This window comes from Amphibalanus amphitrite, unplaced genomic scaffold (genome assembly GCF_019059575.1).
Source record: "Amphibalanus amphitrite isolate SeventyFive unplaced genomic scaffold, NRLGWU_Aamphi_draft 000299F_arrow, whole genome shotgun sequence".
Taxonomy (NCBI): Eukaryota; Metazoa; Arthropoda; class Thecostraca; order Balanomorpha; family Balanidae; genus Amphibalanus; species Amphibalanus amphitrite.
The window spans coordinates 164,292-181,232 of NW_024881794.1; the positions used below are offsets into that span (position 1 = coordinate 164,292).

A 16,941-nucleotide genomic window follows, 5' to 3' on the forward strand; every position below is an offset into this window, starting at 1 on the left:
TACCCCATTAACCCTGACCGTCTATTTACCTCCCCATTATCCCTGACCGTCTGTTTACCCCTACCCCCTTCCACCCCTGACCGACACCGACTGTTTACTACCCTACCACCCCTGACCGTCTATTTACCTCCCCGTTATTCCTGGCCGTCTATTTACTACCCCAGTCCCACCACCCCTGACCGTCTATTCACCTCTCCATTGTCCCTGACCGTCTATTTGTTAGCCCCAGTCCCACCATCCCTGACCGTCCATTTACCGTCCCACCACCCCTGGCCGTCTATTTACCAGTAAAACGCCTTTTGGGCGAAGAACGAGCGAGCGAGACAGTGAGCCCTGCACGTGCGCAACGGCGAGAGGGTACTTTCAACGGGCTTATGCAAAGCACCCTTCTAACCGGTCGCTAGCGGTGTGCCAAATTTGAACGCAATCGGCCCAGCCGTTCCTGAGATCTGGAAGCGGCATTCTGCACGTGCGCACGTGCAAGCGGGGTCCAAACTGACTTTTGCACGGCACCCTACTAACTGGTCCCCAACCGTGTACCAAATTTGAGCGCAATCGGCCCAGCCGTTCTCGAGATCTGGGAGCGCCCCCTGCACGTGCGCACGTGCTGTAGCACCCCAACCTTAACACATGCAGATGAACTATCTGATTGAGACCTAACTGTGTACCGAGTTTCAATTCAATCGGCCCAACCATTGTGCCGTTATTGAGGTTGCAATTTTGGGGGTTCTTAAAAAATGTCCAACTTTACCACGCGCCACGTGCGGTGGTTGGCAAGAACGCATGGTGGCCATCACACCACAGAACTTTTACGTCCAAGTGACATTCAGTAAAGAAGACCGCTTGTCAATCGGATGTCCCGTTCCTAAGATATTAGCTTTTGAAGAGCGTCCCCACGGCCGGCCGGCCGGCCGCTCATACTCAGGATTTTCCCTTAATTCAGTATGAACTCGCTCGCTCGCTGCGCTCGCTCGCTCGTAACCACCCCACCACCTCTCTCCGTTTATTTATTGTCGTACCACCCCTAACCGTCTATTTATCGTCGCACCAGCCCTGACCGTCTATTTACCGTCTCTGACTCTAGACGGCTTTCCCCGCCCCTGACGGTCAACATGCCGCTCCACGGTCCACAGGTGAAGGTGTGGCACGTGCCGGACGGCGGTCTCAGCGGCAGCCTCACCGAGTGGCTGGTGGACCTGCGCGGCCACAAGAGGCGCGTCAGCTACATCGACTGGCACCCGACGGCCGAGAACGTGCTCATCAGCGCCGGACTCGACCACCTGGTAAGTGGCGGGTCGGGGAGGCATGTAGGACTCGACAGGGCTGCTCGCTTGGAGAGACTCCGGGTCCAGAGACGTTTTTGACGTAAAGCCAAGACGTAAACGTGAACTGGCTAGGAAGGAACGAAGGCTAAATATAGTCAGTCGTGATTGCTCTAGCTAGGTCTGATTTTGGCGCGTATTTACACCGCAAACTTTGCAACAGATCCGTTCTTTTTAATTTTGCTTAATCCACAAGCCTCCTCTGACCCCACCATGTGTCTGAACATGTCCAATTCTCCATACCGTGCTAAACCCTATGTGCAGACTGCGGACGCGGCTGCGCCGTAATCTGTTAACCAATCATTGGTAGCTGCTCGGCGGCTCGCGTGTGCCCGGCGTGTGACCACGGACCAGGTGTGCCGTCCGCCCCGGGTGATGGTGTGATTTCACCTGATTTCGTGTCGGCTCTGCGTGACGGCCAGTGTGAACACGTGTACAGATATGGCCGGCTGTTCCGTGTTGTAATCGCTCGTGAGCGGTTTTGTTGACTTCACGGTGATATGCTGCCGGTGTGGTAGTGTGTTATCTGTCTCCTGTGTACCGTCGTGATGTCCCATGACCGTCTCATGTCCGTGAAATTGGCATCATATTCGTATCCATCTCCCGGCCTGTGTCACTGCACTATCTCCTGCCACTGAGTAGGGCCAAACTGCTTCGCGTCCTATACCGCATCGTCATCATCTGCCACTGAGTAATGCGTTGCCCGACATGGTTCCGTCACCCGCCCCTCCACACCGGCCTGTGCCGAGCGTGGCAGCTGTGTTTGCACTCAGTGTCCGCTGTGCCGGCCGCCGGGCCGGACCTTGCCCCCAGTCGCCCCAGCTACTGGCGGCCTCAGTCGGGCGCTGAGTGGCGATCGGCCGGGTGTGGAGACGGTTCACGGCTATCTGTCATGATTATTGTTTACAATTGATAGCGGTATTGCTAACGTGAAATCTCTTAGGCCATCAGCGTGTTAACATGCTGTTTCTGGAATGAGCAGGTGTTAAAACTTCTGGTTGAATAATTTGGCAAATACCACCTTTTTAAGATGCGCGCATCAGACACTTGTATTTGTTGGCGTAAATATTTCATTTGCCTTACCATGATATGATATTTCGAGATAAGTCATCCGCATTCAACATGACTGGTCCCACTGTCAGTTGATGACCATGCAGCATTAGCATGAGACGGTGGTGCTCTAGCGCTCTAGCTGACTTTTAAATCTAAAGGTGTTCTCCGTAAGTCCGTATGCTAATAGTATGTAGTAGAACGGTCGCTCGCTGTCAACCAGTTATGCAGATAGCGATGTATGAGCGACTGCCATTTACATGTGTCTCGACCAGACTTGTGCCGGGACCAAAAATCAAGATCCAGGATCCTCAAGGTCCCACGGCAAATTCAATTTTTAGAATCCAAGGTTTCTAAGGTCCAACGGCAAATTCAATTTCTAGAATCCAAGGTTTCCAAGGTCCCACGGCAATTTCAATTTCTAGAATCAAGGTTTCCAAGGTCCCACGGCAAATTCAATTTCTAGAATCCAAGGTTTCCAAGGTCCCACGACAAATTCAATTTCTAGAATCCAAGGTTTCCAAGGTCCCATAGCAAGAATACTTTGCAGGGTCCACAGTCCCCAAGGTCCCACAACAAGAATGCATTGCAGGATCAACAGTCCCCAAGGTCCCACGACAAGAATGCATTGCAGGATCCACAGTCCCTAGGGTCCCACGACAAGTGTGAATTTCAGGATCCACAGTCCCCAAGGTCCCATGACAAGTACACACTTCAGAGTTCAGGGTCCACAGTCCTCAAGGTCCCACGGCAAGAATACATCTCAGGATCCAAAGTATTCAGGGTCCCACAACAAGAACTTAAACAAACTTACATTCTGATGAGCAGACTTACTTCTAAATATTCTGCCAATGGATGCCCAGCAACATTTAAAGGGGCAGAACCTATGCAAACCTGTGGACTGTGGTGGTTTTATCGTTAACCAACATAGGTAGGGGGAGCTTCAGCACAAGTTAAAAATGAATCATAATATCAATCTCTCCTTCTTTAACCTGACAAATTCGTAAAAAATATAGGTAGGTAATAGGTACCTTGCAATTTGTATTGTCATGTCCCTTTCAATTCAATCTTACCTTATCAGTAGGAATGTAGGATAGCACCTTACAGTTATTGAAGACAGACATTCAAGTATTCTTTCAGGCAATATAAAAAAACAGAAAAAAAACCTACAGGCTTCATAGAAATGGAAAAGTTGAATTGGATAGGTATATGCTTTCGATTTTCTGCACATTCAGTTACATAATACCTAGGATAAAAAGTAAAATATGTTTTAAGTCTTGTTTGCGCGAGCGCTCACAGAAAAACTGATGGAATAAGCCAATAGAATTAGAGTATCAGCGAGCGCAAACCTTACTTACTGTTCATTCACATTAGATTGAAGGCTCTGAACAAAATTCCATCTGACAATTTTTTCGTCAGCCGGTTATTCGTCGGCAGATTTTCGTCTGACTTTTTCGTCTCGCATTTTTTTGTCTGTTCGAATTAAATTGGTGCATTTTTCGTCTGAGTATTTTTCTGTCCGGCATTTTTTCGTCTGGACGAGGCGGAAAATGTCCTTATGAAAATAATGCGCGGACTTGAAAATGCACAGACGAACAAATGCATAGACGAAAGTCTGCGGACGAAAATCTGCAGACGAAAAATTGTCCGACGAAAACCTGCTAAACGAAAAAGTTGAACTGTCATGGAATGATTGCTTATATTGCTCATTGCTCAATGGTGATTTGATGAATTGCAAAACAAATAAGTTTGGCACTTAGGGTAGCTTCCAAGTAGCTTCAAGCCCGGCATATCACAACCCAGAAAATATGTGAGGTGAGATTAGAAAAGAACTTTCCAAACCACCACTGTCCACTGTTTGACAGTTTCATAATCCACAACATTGATAATGTAAAAAGCTACCAGGTCTCTTGTTCCAGTTCTGCCTCACAACCATGGCAATGATTTTGCTCTATATATGTCTACACAGTCTGGTTCGTTTTCTCTTTGTGTAGCTATCTAGCCCCTTGCAGCTGGTCGCTCAACCATAGATATTTATTGAAGACTTGAAGTGCTTACAGACAAAACCTAGTGCAGGGTCCTTAGTGGCCCATGTGCAACATAAACCTCATGGTCCAGCTTCCAGGATTCTTGAGGTCCCTCAACAAAATGGTGGTGTAGGTCCAGACCGTTCTCCTAAGATCCCATTACAAATAATAAAACTGGTACTGAAGGTCTGCATTCTGCAGGGTCTTGCAGCATACCAAAATTTTAAGGTCCTAACCCCTGGGTTTCCATGGTTTTACGGCATATGAAATGTTGAGGTCCTGGGTTTCTAAGGTCTCATGTCACATGAAATGTTGATGTCCTGGGATTCCAAGGTCTCGCGACATGTGCAAATGTTGAGGTCCTGGGATTCTAAGGTCTCGCGGCATATGGATGTTTTAAGGTCCTGGGATTCCAAGGTCTCGCGGCATATGGATGTTTTAAGGTCCTGGGTTTCCAAGGTCTCGCGACAAAAATGACAATGCAAGGTCCAGGATCCATCAAGGTCCCAGACCTTGGACTCTGCGAACCCTGGATCTCGGATCTTTTTGGGACCTTGGCACAAGTCTGGTCTCGACTAAGGTCTCGACTGAAGTGTCAGCGTGACATGATGCGCCGTACCTAACTCGCTTCCATGGCCAATGCGTGGCAAGTCTGCGGCTACGCTTTCGTTCTTGTGCTTGTATAAATGACTCGTTTTTTATGTTACGTACATAAATCCTAACGCGATGTCGTGTTTTTTTTTCCAGATAATCGTATGGAACATCAGCCAGGGTTCTGTGATAAACGCCATCGACTGCCACCCGGAGGTGATTTTCAGCATGTCGCTGAACCGGGATGGCTCGCTGCTGGCCACCACCTGCAAGGACAAGAAGCTGAGGATCATCGAGCCGCGCTCCGGCCGCGTCCTCCAGGTCAGACGGTGAAACGGGGAGGTCAGGCGGGGTGACGGGGAGGTCAGGTGGGGTGACAGAGGTCAAACGGGGTGACGGGGAGGTCAGGTGGGGTGACAGAGGTCAGGCGGGGTGACGGGGAGGTCAGACGGGTGACAGAGAGGTCAGACGGGTGACAGAGAGGTCAGACGGGTGACAGAGAGGTCAGACGGGTGACGGGGAGGTCAGACGGGGTCACAGGGAGGTCAGATGGGGTGACAGGTCAGGTGGGGTCACACTGGGGTCGAGCTGGTTCGCTCTAGTTTAGGACTGTTAACGCGGTTGTGCTTCACTGCTGCATCGCACAGAAGTTCGGTGTGTTTATTGTGTTTGCTCCTGCTTTATTCTTACACCCCCTTTCGGTCTCCCGCTGCGGGAACTAATAAAACCTGGCCTTGCCGTAGAATGTCAATACGTCACGGACGTTTTTCGGTGACGGTGGTCGGTGACACCCTCTGATGACGCCCTCTGCTCCCAACCCATTACAGTGGTGACGGACCACAATAGTACATACGTGCACCAAACCACAAACCCTACTCCGTTCGTGACTTCTGTCACATTCAGTATATGACTCGAACTGCGTGAGTAGGCCACATTACCACGGTCCCCTCCACTCGACCCTGACCCTGCTGACTCGGTAAATTGGCCGCAAATATGTACACCTGTGCTCCACTTCGTTCATTGCAAACTAAAACGGGCAGCAATGAGTCAATACAACCAGTGCGTCAAATACGGTTTAATGTCATGCTCCAATGTCTTTATGCCGCTTAGACTGTTCACCGTCGTACTCATTGCCTTCCGATATCTGAAGTTGTGTCTCATTCTGCGCACTTACTCTTCGTGAACCACCCGTCCGGTTCTAAAGCCCGTCCCATTTCGAAGCTCCCCGTCCCCTGTCCGTGTATAGGGTGTTCTGTGTCACGGAGGCGCCAAAGGTTGTGTCTGTGTCACGAAGGCGTCCCTCCCACCACTGTCTTAACAGCCCGTCCCCTCTCCGTTGACAGGAGGGCCAGTGTCACGAGGGCGCCAAGGCGTGCAAGGTGCAGTACCTGGGCGACTCTGGACGTCTGCTCACCACCGGCTTCTCAAAGTTCTCCGACCGGCAGTATGCCGTCTGGGACGAGCGGCGCCTGGACGAGCCGCTGCGCAGAGAGAACATCGACTCGTCGTCGGGGATTCTGTACCCGTTCTACGACCCCGACACAAGGGTGCTCTTCCTCGCCGGAAAGGTGAGGTGTGATATAGCATAGCAGGGGGCGCCACCGACTAAGGCAGTGAAAGATCTCCGCCTTAGTGTCACTGTGCTCGTCATATACACGCGTAGATGGTGAACCACATTGACTATTTCGGATGTATCAGCTGATAACGTTAAATTGAGGTTATGGTTACTTATACAGGGCCTCATTTATTAAAGGGACCCTCCCACCTTCAAAAAAGTTTATGAATTGGCATGAAAGTGATGTCGCTCGGTTCAGAAAGAGCAAAAACGAATATCTACCAAATTTCACCGAAAAATACTCACCGGTTTTCAAGATATTAGACTTTTACTTTTGTTTACTTTTTTGGGATCTCGGCTGTTTCTAGCGACTTTATTTTAGAAGTGCGGCGTTTGCGGCAGATGTTGCGCGCAAATAGCATATACCACCGCGTGCTACAAAACGTTTTAGTCAAACATTTAAAAGTCGTTAGATATCTGCGCTGACGTCACACATTCAGAGGGGTATTCCTAAGCATTAGCCCCTCTTGAATCAAAATGCTGCAATTTTGAAATTCAATATTTCCGATTTAAGGCATTTCTCGATGTTGTGAGTGCCGAAACCGGTAATTGTGAGCCAGGGACCCCATTTTGGCTATCTCAACTCAAATCTAATGTTAAGGTGGGAGGGTCCCTTTAAGGATACGATTCGCTCATATTTAGTGCCGTCGTTTTGTGCCGTCAAGATTTAGTGCCGTCGTTTCTTACCTATTGTGTCTTTCATCTTGAGGCTTCTTCGAAGTTCGAACATATTTATACACTGTTCCTTTTAGTCTGTTTCTCATCTCACAACGTTCATCTGTTTCATTCCCAGGGTGACGGCAACATCCGCTACTACGAGATCGTGGACGAGTCGCCGTGGTGCCACTACCTGAACCAGTACATCTCCGGCTCGCCGCAGCGCGGGCTGGGCGTGCTCACCAAACGAGCCGTGGACACGCGCCGCTGTGAGATCTACCGGTTCTTCAAGCTGCACGCCACCAAAGACATCTGCGAGCCGCTCTCCATGATTGTGCCGCGCAAGGTGACGATGGGATGTGGTTCAAAGTGTTCTAGATTGGTAGTACGGTGCATTTGCCAGCCTAGCGTTGCAGTACATCTATCGTTGTAGCAGAGAGATGCAGACCCAGGCCCCTACTGACAATGTGTCCTCTCCCCACAGAGCGACCAGTAATTCCAGGACATTTACCCGGACACTACTGACAGTGTGTCCTCTAGTCTGCCCCACAGAGTGACCAGTTCCAGGAGGACATTTACCCGGACACTACTGACAGTGTGGTGTCCTCTCTGCCCCACAGAGTGACCAGTTCCAGGAGGACATTTACCCGGACACTACTGACAGTGTGGTGTCCTCTCTGCCCCACAGAGTGACCAGTTCCAGGAGGACATTTACCCGGACACTACTGACAGTGTGGTGTCCTCTCTGCCCCACAGAGTGACCAGTTCCAGGAGGACATTTATCCGGACACCGCCGCTCCCACCCCGGCCATGACAGCTGAGGAGTGGATCGCCGGACACAACAAACCTCCGGTGCTGATGTCGCTGCGCACAGGTCAGTACGCCGAGGAATGCACAATACACATTACACAACTCAACTGGAACGAGCGGTTGATGGCGTGTTTCGTGGGAATTATGCTAATTAATAGCTGACTCTACTCATGAGTGTGAAACTTATCCAAGTAGTGGGTCATATGCTCTAAAGCAGTACGAATGTTTTATATCGCTTTGGAAAAAAAGAAACAATAATAACAACAACGATGAGGTAGGTCACGCTGTTTTACCGTGGGTTTCATTGATCTGTGACATTTCGCCGACCCGCATCGGTTTTATGGCACACCTCACAGCCATCGGTGTATGTGCCGACTCTTATCTCAATCCGGCCTGGTTAATGAGGGTCCGTGCCCACACATTACACACGCCGGTATCGGGTGACTATCAGCCAATGGCCATGGACCGGCCGCGCCCAGCGCTCAGTTTAGCGTCACCAGTGTCACTGTCAGCCGGGGTGGACGATCACTACCTGTGTGACCTTGTCTGACCCGCTGTGACTCGTGTGATCCACTGTGACCCCGTCTGACCCGCTGTGACCTCATGTGACCCCAGTCGGCGTGCTGCCCGGGGTGGCTGTGCGCACCAACAAGCCGGCGAGCGTGAACCGCACCCAGGACGGTATTCAGACGGGCGACAGGAACACCGACCGCAAGTTCGCCTTCATCAGCACGGCGTCACGGCCCGACTACCGGCCGCAGCAGGTCAGCCGCGAGCCGGCGGCGCGGGTGAGTGGTCGCAGAGGACGAGTGACAGGTCACAGGGGACGTGCTGCGGGAACCCTGGGCTGGCTTATTTGGGCTATGTAGATACCCGAGCTTTAGCTGCTGTTTCCAGGCTGGACGAAGCTGACTGACATCGCGACCAAATCATTTTGTTGCTTTTTAGTGCTTGTTGGGGTTAAAAGATTTCTGCAATATGTTCATTTTGAGCTTGTTTTTGCTCGGGGATGTTTGTAAAGCTTTCTGCTTGTCTGCCCAGATCGCTATGTGAAAAAGCCTGGACCCCTGACGACCAGCCCCCGACTTTGACTCCGCGTGCTCCGTCTGTGCGGCGCCTAACCGACATTTACTAACACATGCCGACGGCGTTACAGGATAAAAACAACAAAACCAACAAAGAGAACGTGTCCCCGCGGCCGAAATCCTCCCGTTCCTCCTCGAGCGCCGCTCTGTCCCACCGTCCGCGCCTCTCCAAATCTGTCTCCGAGCGGGACCTCAGTCGCTGGAGTTCCGACCTCGCCACCAGCGAGAAGTCGGGCAAAATCAAGGAGATAATCGAGCTGCTGGAGCGTCAGGCCCGCGCGCAGATCCTGCGAGCCTCCGACGCCCGCCGGGTAATCACTGTAGGGTGTCAGGGGACGTAACAGCCCACGGGTGCCGAGCAGTCACTGTGTAGGGTCTCGGCGGCACCCAAATGCTATGAAATGTTGCCTTGAGAATGGTTTGGCTCTGAAGCCTCTTGCACACGACAAAAATCGTCGATCAACATATATTATTTCTGCTCTTCATTGGTGCTATCAAACTCATTATTAAGAACAAATTATCGATTTGCCGGCACTTAAAGATAATAATAAAATAGTTCAAGTTGCACGGGTGAGTGGAGATTTGATTCCTCTTGCAGAGTTTCTTCATCTTAATCATTTGTTCTTTGAATGGTGGGACATTTTCAAAGCCATTCTAATTGCGTCTGTTTTCCTGTACACCACACTGCCGTAAAATCACAGACGTAGCGCACTCAGCCGCTCAATGCTCACACCAATGCACACCCTTCACTTCTCACCCCGTGTCTTCCTCACCTATCTATTGCCCTCACCAGACACTGCCCTGTTCACTGCATGTATCGCTCACCCCGCCCGCTCACCGCTGCCCCGACCCGACCCAGGAGCCGGCCGACGACAGCGGCGTGGTCTCTGCCGACTCCTCCGACGAACCGGGCGACACGGCCGACGACGACACTGACCCGGACGAGAGCACCCCGCCCGAGCGGGAACGACATGACCCGATCGAGAAGACCCGACCCGAGAGAAACGAGAAGGCCCGACACGAGCGAGACCAGAAGGCCCGACCCGAGCGGGACGAGATGACTCCACCCGAGAGAGACGAGAGGTCCCAGCAACCAGACCGGGCCCGACCGACCCCTCGACCGAGACAGGTGCGACTGACGACGACAGAGCGCTGCCGACCCGGACTAATGACGTCATTGGTTTACTCTGCTGAGACTGACGCGACTGACGGGTGACGGACTAACCCCGACCGATGGCATGATTGAGGGTGGAATACACTCGGTTGTGGGCATTCACGGGTGGTTTTATGTTCGCCATGGGCGAAGTGAGACGTCCTTGTCTGTTGCTGTATGGTGACGGTGGGGTTACAGGTACTCTTACGTTCATCACCGAACGAGTTGTGTGGGATATTTGACTGGACTTATTTATGTATTTGTAGGTAGTTATTTGTGTTCGGCTCAGTGTCTTCCCTTTTCAGTGCTTCAATTAGAAAAGCAGGAAAACGGATAAAATGTGTGAAACACTACAGATAACCTAGCGATCAAATATCCGATAAATAAATTTAGCTGACTATCGACCGGTATTGAACGTTCTATCGGACCGTCCCGCTTCGCCTCTCGGCCCGGCTATCTGACCTATAACAGAGCCAGTGGATCATTATCGGCAGGATTCCGAGCTTCATTAGTGAGAGCCGCGACCGGCGCCATGTCAGAAATTATGGCCGACCGCAGAGGCTGGGTTATTCGGCGCGCCATGGGGAGATAATTTGGCCACAGGATCATTATTCATATCAGCTAATGGCCACAAATCAGTTGCACTTTCGGGGTGTGTGTGAGTGTGAAGCAAATTAATTACCTTCGCCATTTCCGATGTGCCGCTGCCCTTCCGGCTTAAGCCTTCAGCGATGAGTTGTCATTATTTTCTCAATGTGACGTAGTATACGTAAACCATGTGGGCTACATTACAGGAGCGGCTGAACGAAGCAAACAAGGCCACGTCAAAGTTCCAGCAGATCCAACAGATGTGGACCGAACAGGTACGAAATAACACTTCTACAGACGAGCTCATCACAGCCAGCCGGCAGACCGGTGTTCCAAGAACATCTGTTGCAATTTTGACGGCTTACGAGCAATATTTAGATCGAGTAGTCTTATCCTACGGGATCAGTGTCTCTGTTCATGACCATCTTTCTACAGGCGTTCCACCTGGACCTATTTGATCTCCATCTGACAGCAATGGCCTGACCTGATGGCCACCCTCGGCGCCCCCAGGAGCCGTCCAGTCCGGCGCCGCAGTCGCCCGGCCCCGACTCTGGCCACAAGTCGATGCCGCTGAAGCCTGTGAACGGTGTGTGCGATCAGAAGGAGCCGCGCCGCGCCTCGTTCGGCTCCGGCGGAGCTCCGCAGCCCACCGCCGCACCGGCCGTCAGACAGGAGCAGCAGCAACAGCGCAGCGCGCCCGTCAACGGGGCCAGGGAGCTGCCGCACAAGGCAGAGCTCGAGGTCAGTGTCCGGAGAGGTCGGAGACAGTTCGGAGAACGACTATAATATTTTGGAATGAGCTCAGCGAGAGCATATTTTTGACCGGTATGACGATTACTCGCTTCTATTATTCGCACCTGGCACGAGATTCAGGCGATGGCTTGCTTGGCTCTAAGGTCATGTTTTTAAATTTCAACTTAATTTAAGTCACATTTTAAACATATACCTATATTTAATAGCTTTGGGTTCGTTCTTTTTGGATATTTGTGAAGTGCGATCGTCAGCAACTTCGATGCTGCCGCATCCCATATTGTCGCACAGCCTTGCTCCATCCTGCACCCTCACAGTTTACACTAATTGAAACCTTGCAAAATCCTATTCGCCACGCTCATCGTGTGACGGACGGGCGGCCCGGCCCGCACGCATGTTCAATAATAAAGTTGATTGACGCTGCGCTTTGCAGTGCCCAGCCGGCCGCCCTGCGTCCTACATTCACGCGTGTCGGTCAGCGTCCCAGTTTCGTACACGTGTGTTTCATCGTATATAAAGTCCTGTATCTGACGCCAATACAATCCAGTTCACCAGCAGACGTCTTTGCTGAAGGTAAGGGCTAAAGGCCCCGCTGACATTTGGTGGCAGCGGTGGCTGGGGTATCTATTACCCCCCCCCCCAACCCGGACCCATGTCCCGTTGTGTATAGTTATTTTTTTTTTTTAGGTAGAAAGGTCTTAAATTCTGTTATTTTTGTCGTATAGAAATCTCTCTTCTCATATTTGGTTTAATACTTAAAGGATCTCTCTCTCACTCTGGTTCCACCATGTCGGTCGATCGTACCCCAGCGGTTTCTAGCCTTAACATTCACCAAATTTCGACATTCATACCAATTTATGACGGTTCATTCCCGATTCAAGATTTTTTGCAAGAAGTCCGTGACGCTAAAACCATGGGTTCCTGGCCCGACAGCGTCACCCTCAAAGTAGCTAAAACAAAACTGGACAGTAAAATGGCCGAACTGGTCCGAAACCGTCATGACTTGAATCATGCTCCCACCTTTGAAGAATTCGCTACTCGCCTGACATCCGCGATCAACTCTGATCGCCCCGTATCATCCCGTTTACAAGATCTAATGACTTGCACACAACATCCGCAAGAGTCAGTCGATGCGTATGCATTCCGACTCAGAAACAAAACCAAATGTTTGACCGAATGGGACGCTACCCCCGAAACCAAACAGCTAAAAAACCGAACCGCAGCAGCAGCTTTCGTCAAAGGCTTAAAACCAAGCCTACGTCAGCTGGTCTTGCCACAAAACCCATCCGATTTTGATGCCGCCATAGCTTTGGCAAGAACCCAAGAATTAAATTGTGTGTTCCTTCCATCTTCGGACACATCTGCTACACATTCTGTGTCGGCCGCGGAGTTAAACTCGGACGTGGTTCAGCAGTTGCAGCACCGTGTGGCCAGCCTCGAGCTCGCCGCCTCCCAAACCCCTCAGCGTGGGAGAGGACGACAGCCCTTCCGGCGAAACTTTCGCCAGCGTGGGTCGTTTCCCAATCGTGGTCGTGGCTATTCAACGCCACCGTCATATACTCACCAGCGAAACGCATACCCAGCTCGCCAAAGTCATTCTTCCTATCGTCCTCCCTCGTATTCACAGCACCAACAATGCTGTTCAGATCACTGTCACTCATCGAGGGACCGCTATGATCGTTATCGCCGCTCATCAAGGTCTCACTCTCGGGACCGACGGCACCGATCTTATTCAAGGTCGCAATCCCGATCTCCGGATCGGAGGGGATCGAGTCACTCCCGACGGAGTCCATCCCCAAACGGCAACCGCTCGCGACGCTAAATGGGACTACAGCGTTCGCGAGCGTGGCAGCTGATGACTCAGGCACGCGCCCTCGTCCTCCAATCTTGGAAATCTCTGTGACGGACCAAACAGGTTCAGCCTTATATGACACCGGATCCAGTATCTGCCTCATTAGCAACAAGTTCTTTCAATCGTGCAGTATTTCGAGTCCACTTGAAAAGTCATCACTATCTATTTTAGGAGTTACCGGTACCCCAATTCAGATTTTAGGTCATTGTCAAATACCCATCCACGTGTCTGACCGTACTATTCAGCATACTGTTTATGTGACCGATAAGTCACTTTCCTTCGGTTGCGACATCATTCTCGGCATAGATTTCATCATCCGCCACCAGCTACTGTTCAATCCGGACACAAAAAGTGTGTCCTTCCTGCAGCCTAGCGCCGCAACATCCACCCAGCGACAGACGCCGCAACGGCTCAGCCCAAGGCGACGAAAACGTGTCCGCTTCTTACTTGGCACCACTGACTCACCGCGCGACATTGATAACCCGTTGATCTCTTACGACGAAAACGATGCTTTCACTATCGATGAAGGGAAAAATCACCCTTTATTTTTGTACAGATCAGTCGAAATTCCAGCCTTTTCAGAAATGTTCGTTCAAATGAAATTACCGCGCTACTTGGTACCCTCTGAGGCCCCATACTTCATCCAGGGTCACGTCGATCAATCAACGGCAGGTATACAGGTCGCTCGCTCAATAGCGTTCTTGACCAAGTCGTACGTTTTAGTTCGTGTAGCAAACGTTACGGCTCGTCCAATTCTACTTCGGAAGAACTTGCGCATAGCGCAGCTCAACCCTGCTGCTCCCAAATCAGAAACTGACAGGAACGATGAAAACTCGTCAGGACAAACTTATTCAGCATCCACTCAACCTGACAAAGGTGACAAAGTGTCTCCAAACGACTTTCAGCTCGATCACATCCCAGAGCCATACCGATCGCAACTGCGCGATATGCTCATGAAACATGTCGGTACGTTTGGTAATACGTTAGATGATATCAAAATCACAAATGTGTATGAACATCACATTGAACTCTCAGATCCAACCCCTGCGTACAAAAACCCGTATCGACTCCCGTTTGCCCATCGCGATATAGTTAAGTCTGAAATCGACAAACTACTTGCTAGTGGTATCATAGAACCCGCTGTTTCACCGTACAATGCACCCATCATTTTAGTCAAAAAGTCATCAGGTGGTTACCGCCTTGTTTCTGATCTCCGTGTTCTCAACGAAAAGATCAAAGATGATAGGTATCCCAACTCATTTGCTTCGGATGCGATTGATCAACTTTCTGGTTGTACTGTTTTCTCGACACTGGATTTGCTTAGCTCATTTCACCAAGTCCCTCTCTCGAAGTCGTCGAGACCATATACCGCATTCACAGCTAACAACCAGCATTTCCAATATGCCTCTGTACCTTTTGGATTGAAATCAGCTTCCGCCGCACTGAATCGTGCGTTGCAAATTGCTCTCTCTGGTTTACAAGGTATCGATGCATTTCTTTACGTCGATGACATTCTGATCGCCAGTAAGAATTACGATGACCATTTAGAAAAGCTTGATAGAGTTCTCACCCGACTAGAAGAAACTAGATTCGTACTGCGTCCATCCAAGTGTTCTTTCATGCAACGTCAGATTAAATATCTAGGTCACATTGTGGATGAGCATGGCGTACGTCCAGACCCATCCAAAATTCAAGCGATTCGAGACTTCCCCAGACCAAGTTCAGTCAAAGAAATTCGTTCATTTATAGGATTCGCGAACTACTACCGCCGTCACATCCCGCGAATGTCTCAATTAGCTGCGCCCCTGATCGCTCTGACAAAGAAAGATGTTGAATTTATATGGTCTGAAGAATGTGAAAATGGATTCCAATCCATCAAAGATGCTTTAGTTCATTACCCAGTTCTTAGGTTTCCAGATTTTACAAAAGATTTCTACTTGTCTACTGATGCTAGTGATTTTGCGATCTCCGCTGTTTTGGAACAACAGCACGGTGAAGAACTTCATCCCGTAGCATTCATCAGCCGACAGCTGAACAAAGCAGAACGAAATTATTCAACTACTGAAAAAGAATGTTTAGCCATCTATTGGGCATTTGACAGCCTTCGTTGTTACCTTGTAGGTCATTTTACACATGTCATCACCGACCACCTCCCTCTACGAGGTGTGTTCAAAGCTACCAATCCAGGTGGCCGTCTGACCAGATGGTCACTCAAACTTTCCGGTTATGACTTTGATGTTACTTACTTACCTGGTCGTCTGAACGTGAAACCTGACGTTCTGTCTCGCGTTAAAATTGATTCCCAGTCAAAGGATACTTTCCTAGGGTTTGTTTCTGCCACTTCGTTTGAACATGAAGGTTGGACAAGAGAAAAGATAAAAGCCGAGCAACGAAAAGACCCCAACCTCATTCCCATTATCAACCAGTTATCTGGCCATTCAACTGCTCGCATGGATTTACAGCTTCATGAGCCATTGTCAAATTACTTCCTCAGCTCAGACGGCTTGCTTTATCATGTCTCATCTCAAAATAGCAAGACCCGTCCTTTCGTCGATCAACTTGTAGTACCAGAACCAATGAAAAAGACAATCGTACAACAATATCATGATACTCTCTGGTCTGGTCACCTCAAGTTGGACAAAACTGTTCAAAAAATTCGTTTGTTGTTCTTCTGGAAACACATGTACACAGACGTACAGAAATACGTCAACTCATGTCAGCAGTGTATGGAACGCAACGCTCACAAAACCATCAAAAAAGCACCACTACAACGAACGCTCACACCAGCATATCCAATGCATATTTCGTCTTTTGACATTGTAGGTCCCCTCAAAACTTCCTATCGTGGAAACACCCATTACCTTAGCTGGATTGATCATTTTAGTCGATTTCCGGAAGCCATTCCTTTAGCCGAAACCACGACCGAAGCTGTCGCAAAAGCATTTGTTGAAAACATCATTTCAAGGTACGGCATCAGTAAAATTCTTCTTAGTGATCGTGGATCCAATTTCACTTCAAAACTCATGCAATCCATTTGTAAGCTTCTGGGTGTCAAACGCATCCTTTCATCTCCTCGTCATCCACAGGCCAACGGCCGTGTGGAACGACTGCATGCTACTATAGCAAATATCTTATCTCATTTCGTCGATCCATCCCAAAAGAATTGGGACGAAGTTCTGCCCATGGCTCTTTTAGCCATTCGGTCTTCCATCAACCGTTCTACCGGTGAAACTCCCGCTCAGATATTCACTGGTCGTGATGTACTTCTTCCATTGGACGTCGATGCTCAACTGCCCTTTGATCCTTTTGCTTCCATTGATTCCTACCGTGACTTGCTCCATAAACATTTGTCGGCACTTCATGAAGTGGTGCGCGACAACAATGAGGCCGCCATCTTGGCGCAAGAACGATCCCATCCAACCCAATCCAATCCTCCGTCCA

At 49.9% G+C, this 16,941-nt stretch overlaps 1 protein-coding gene across 8 annotated transcripts in view; it reads left to right on the top strand.

Moving 5' to 3' along the window:
- Positions 1 to 16,941, top strand: part of LOC122387812 (coronin-2B-like) — a 40,508-nt gene that overhangs the window by 19,085 nt on the left and 4,482 nt on the right. For 4 of the 8 annotated variants that reach the window (XM_043378316.1, XM_043378318.1, XM_043378315.1 and 1 more), the window contains 8 exons: positions 1,134 to 1,283; positions 5,147 to 5,311; positions 6,334 to 6,558; positions 7,399 to 7,608; positions 8,019 to 8,136; positions 8,688 to 8,860; positions 11,105 to 11,173; positions 11,409 to 11,639. In XM_043378316.1, coding sequence (XP_043234251.1) covers positions 1,134 to 1,283; positions 5,147 to 5,311; positions 6,334 to 6,558; positions 7,399 to 7,608; positions 8,019 to 8,136; positions 8,688 to 8,860; positions 11,105 to 11,173; positions 11,409 to 11,639 — 1,341 coding nt within the window. Of the gene's footprint in view, positions 1 to 1,133; positions 1,284 to 5,146; positions 5,312 to 6,333; positions 6,559 to 7,398; positions 7,609 to 8,018; positions 8,137 to 8,687; positions 8,861 to 9,228; positions 9,469 to 10,016; positions 11,174 to 11,408; positions 11,640 to 16,941 lie in introns of those variants that run through there. The other 4 variants (XM_043378312.1, XM_043378314.1, XM_043378311.1 and 1 more) reach the window with 1 other exon arrangement.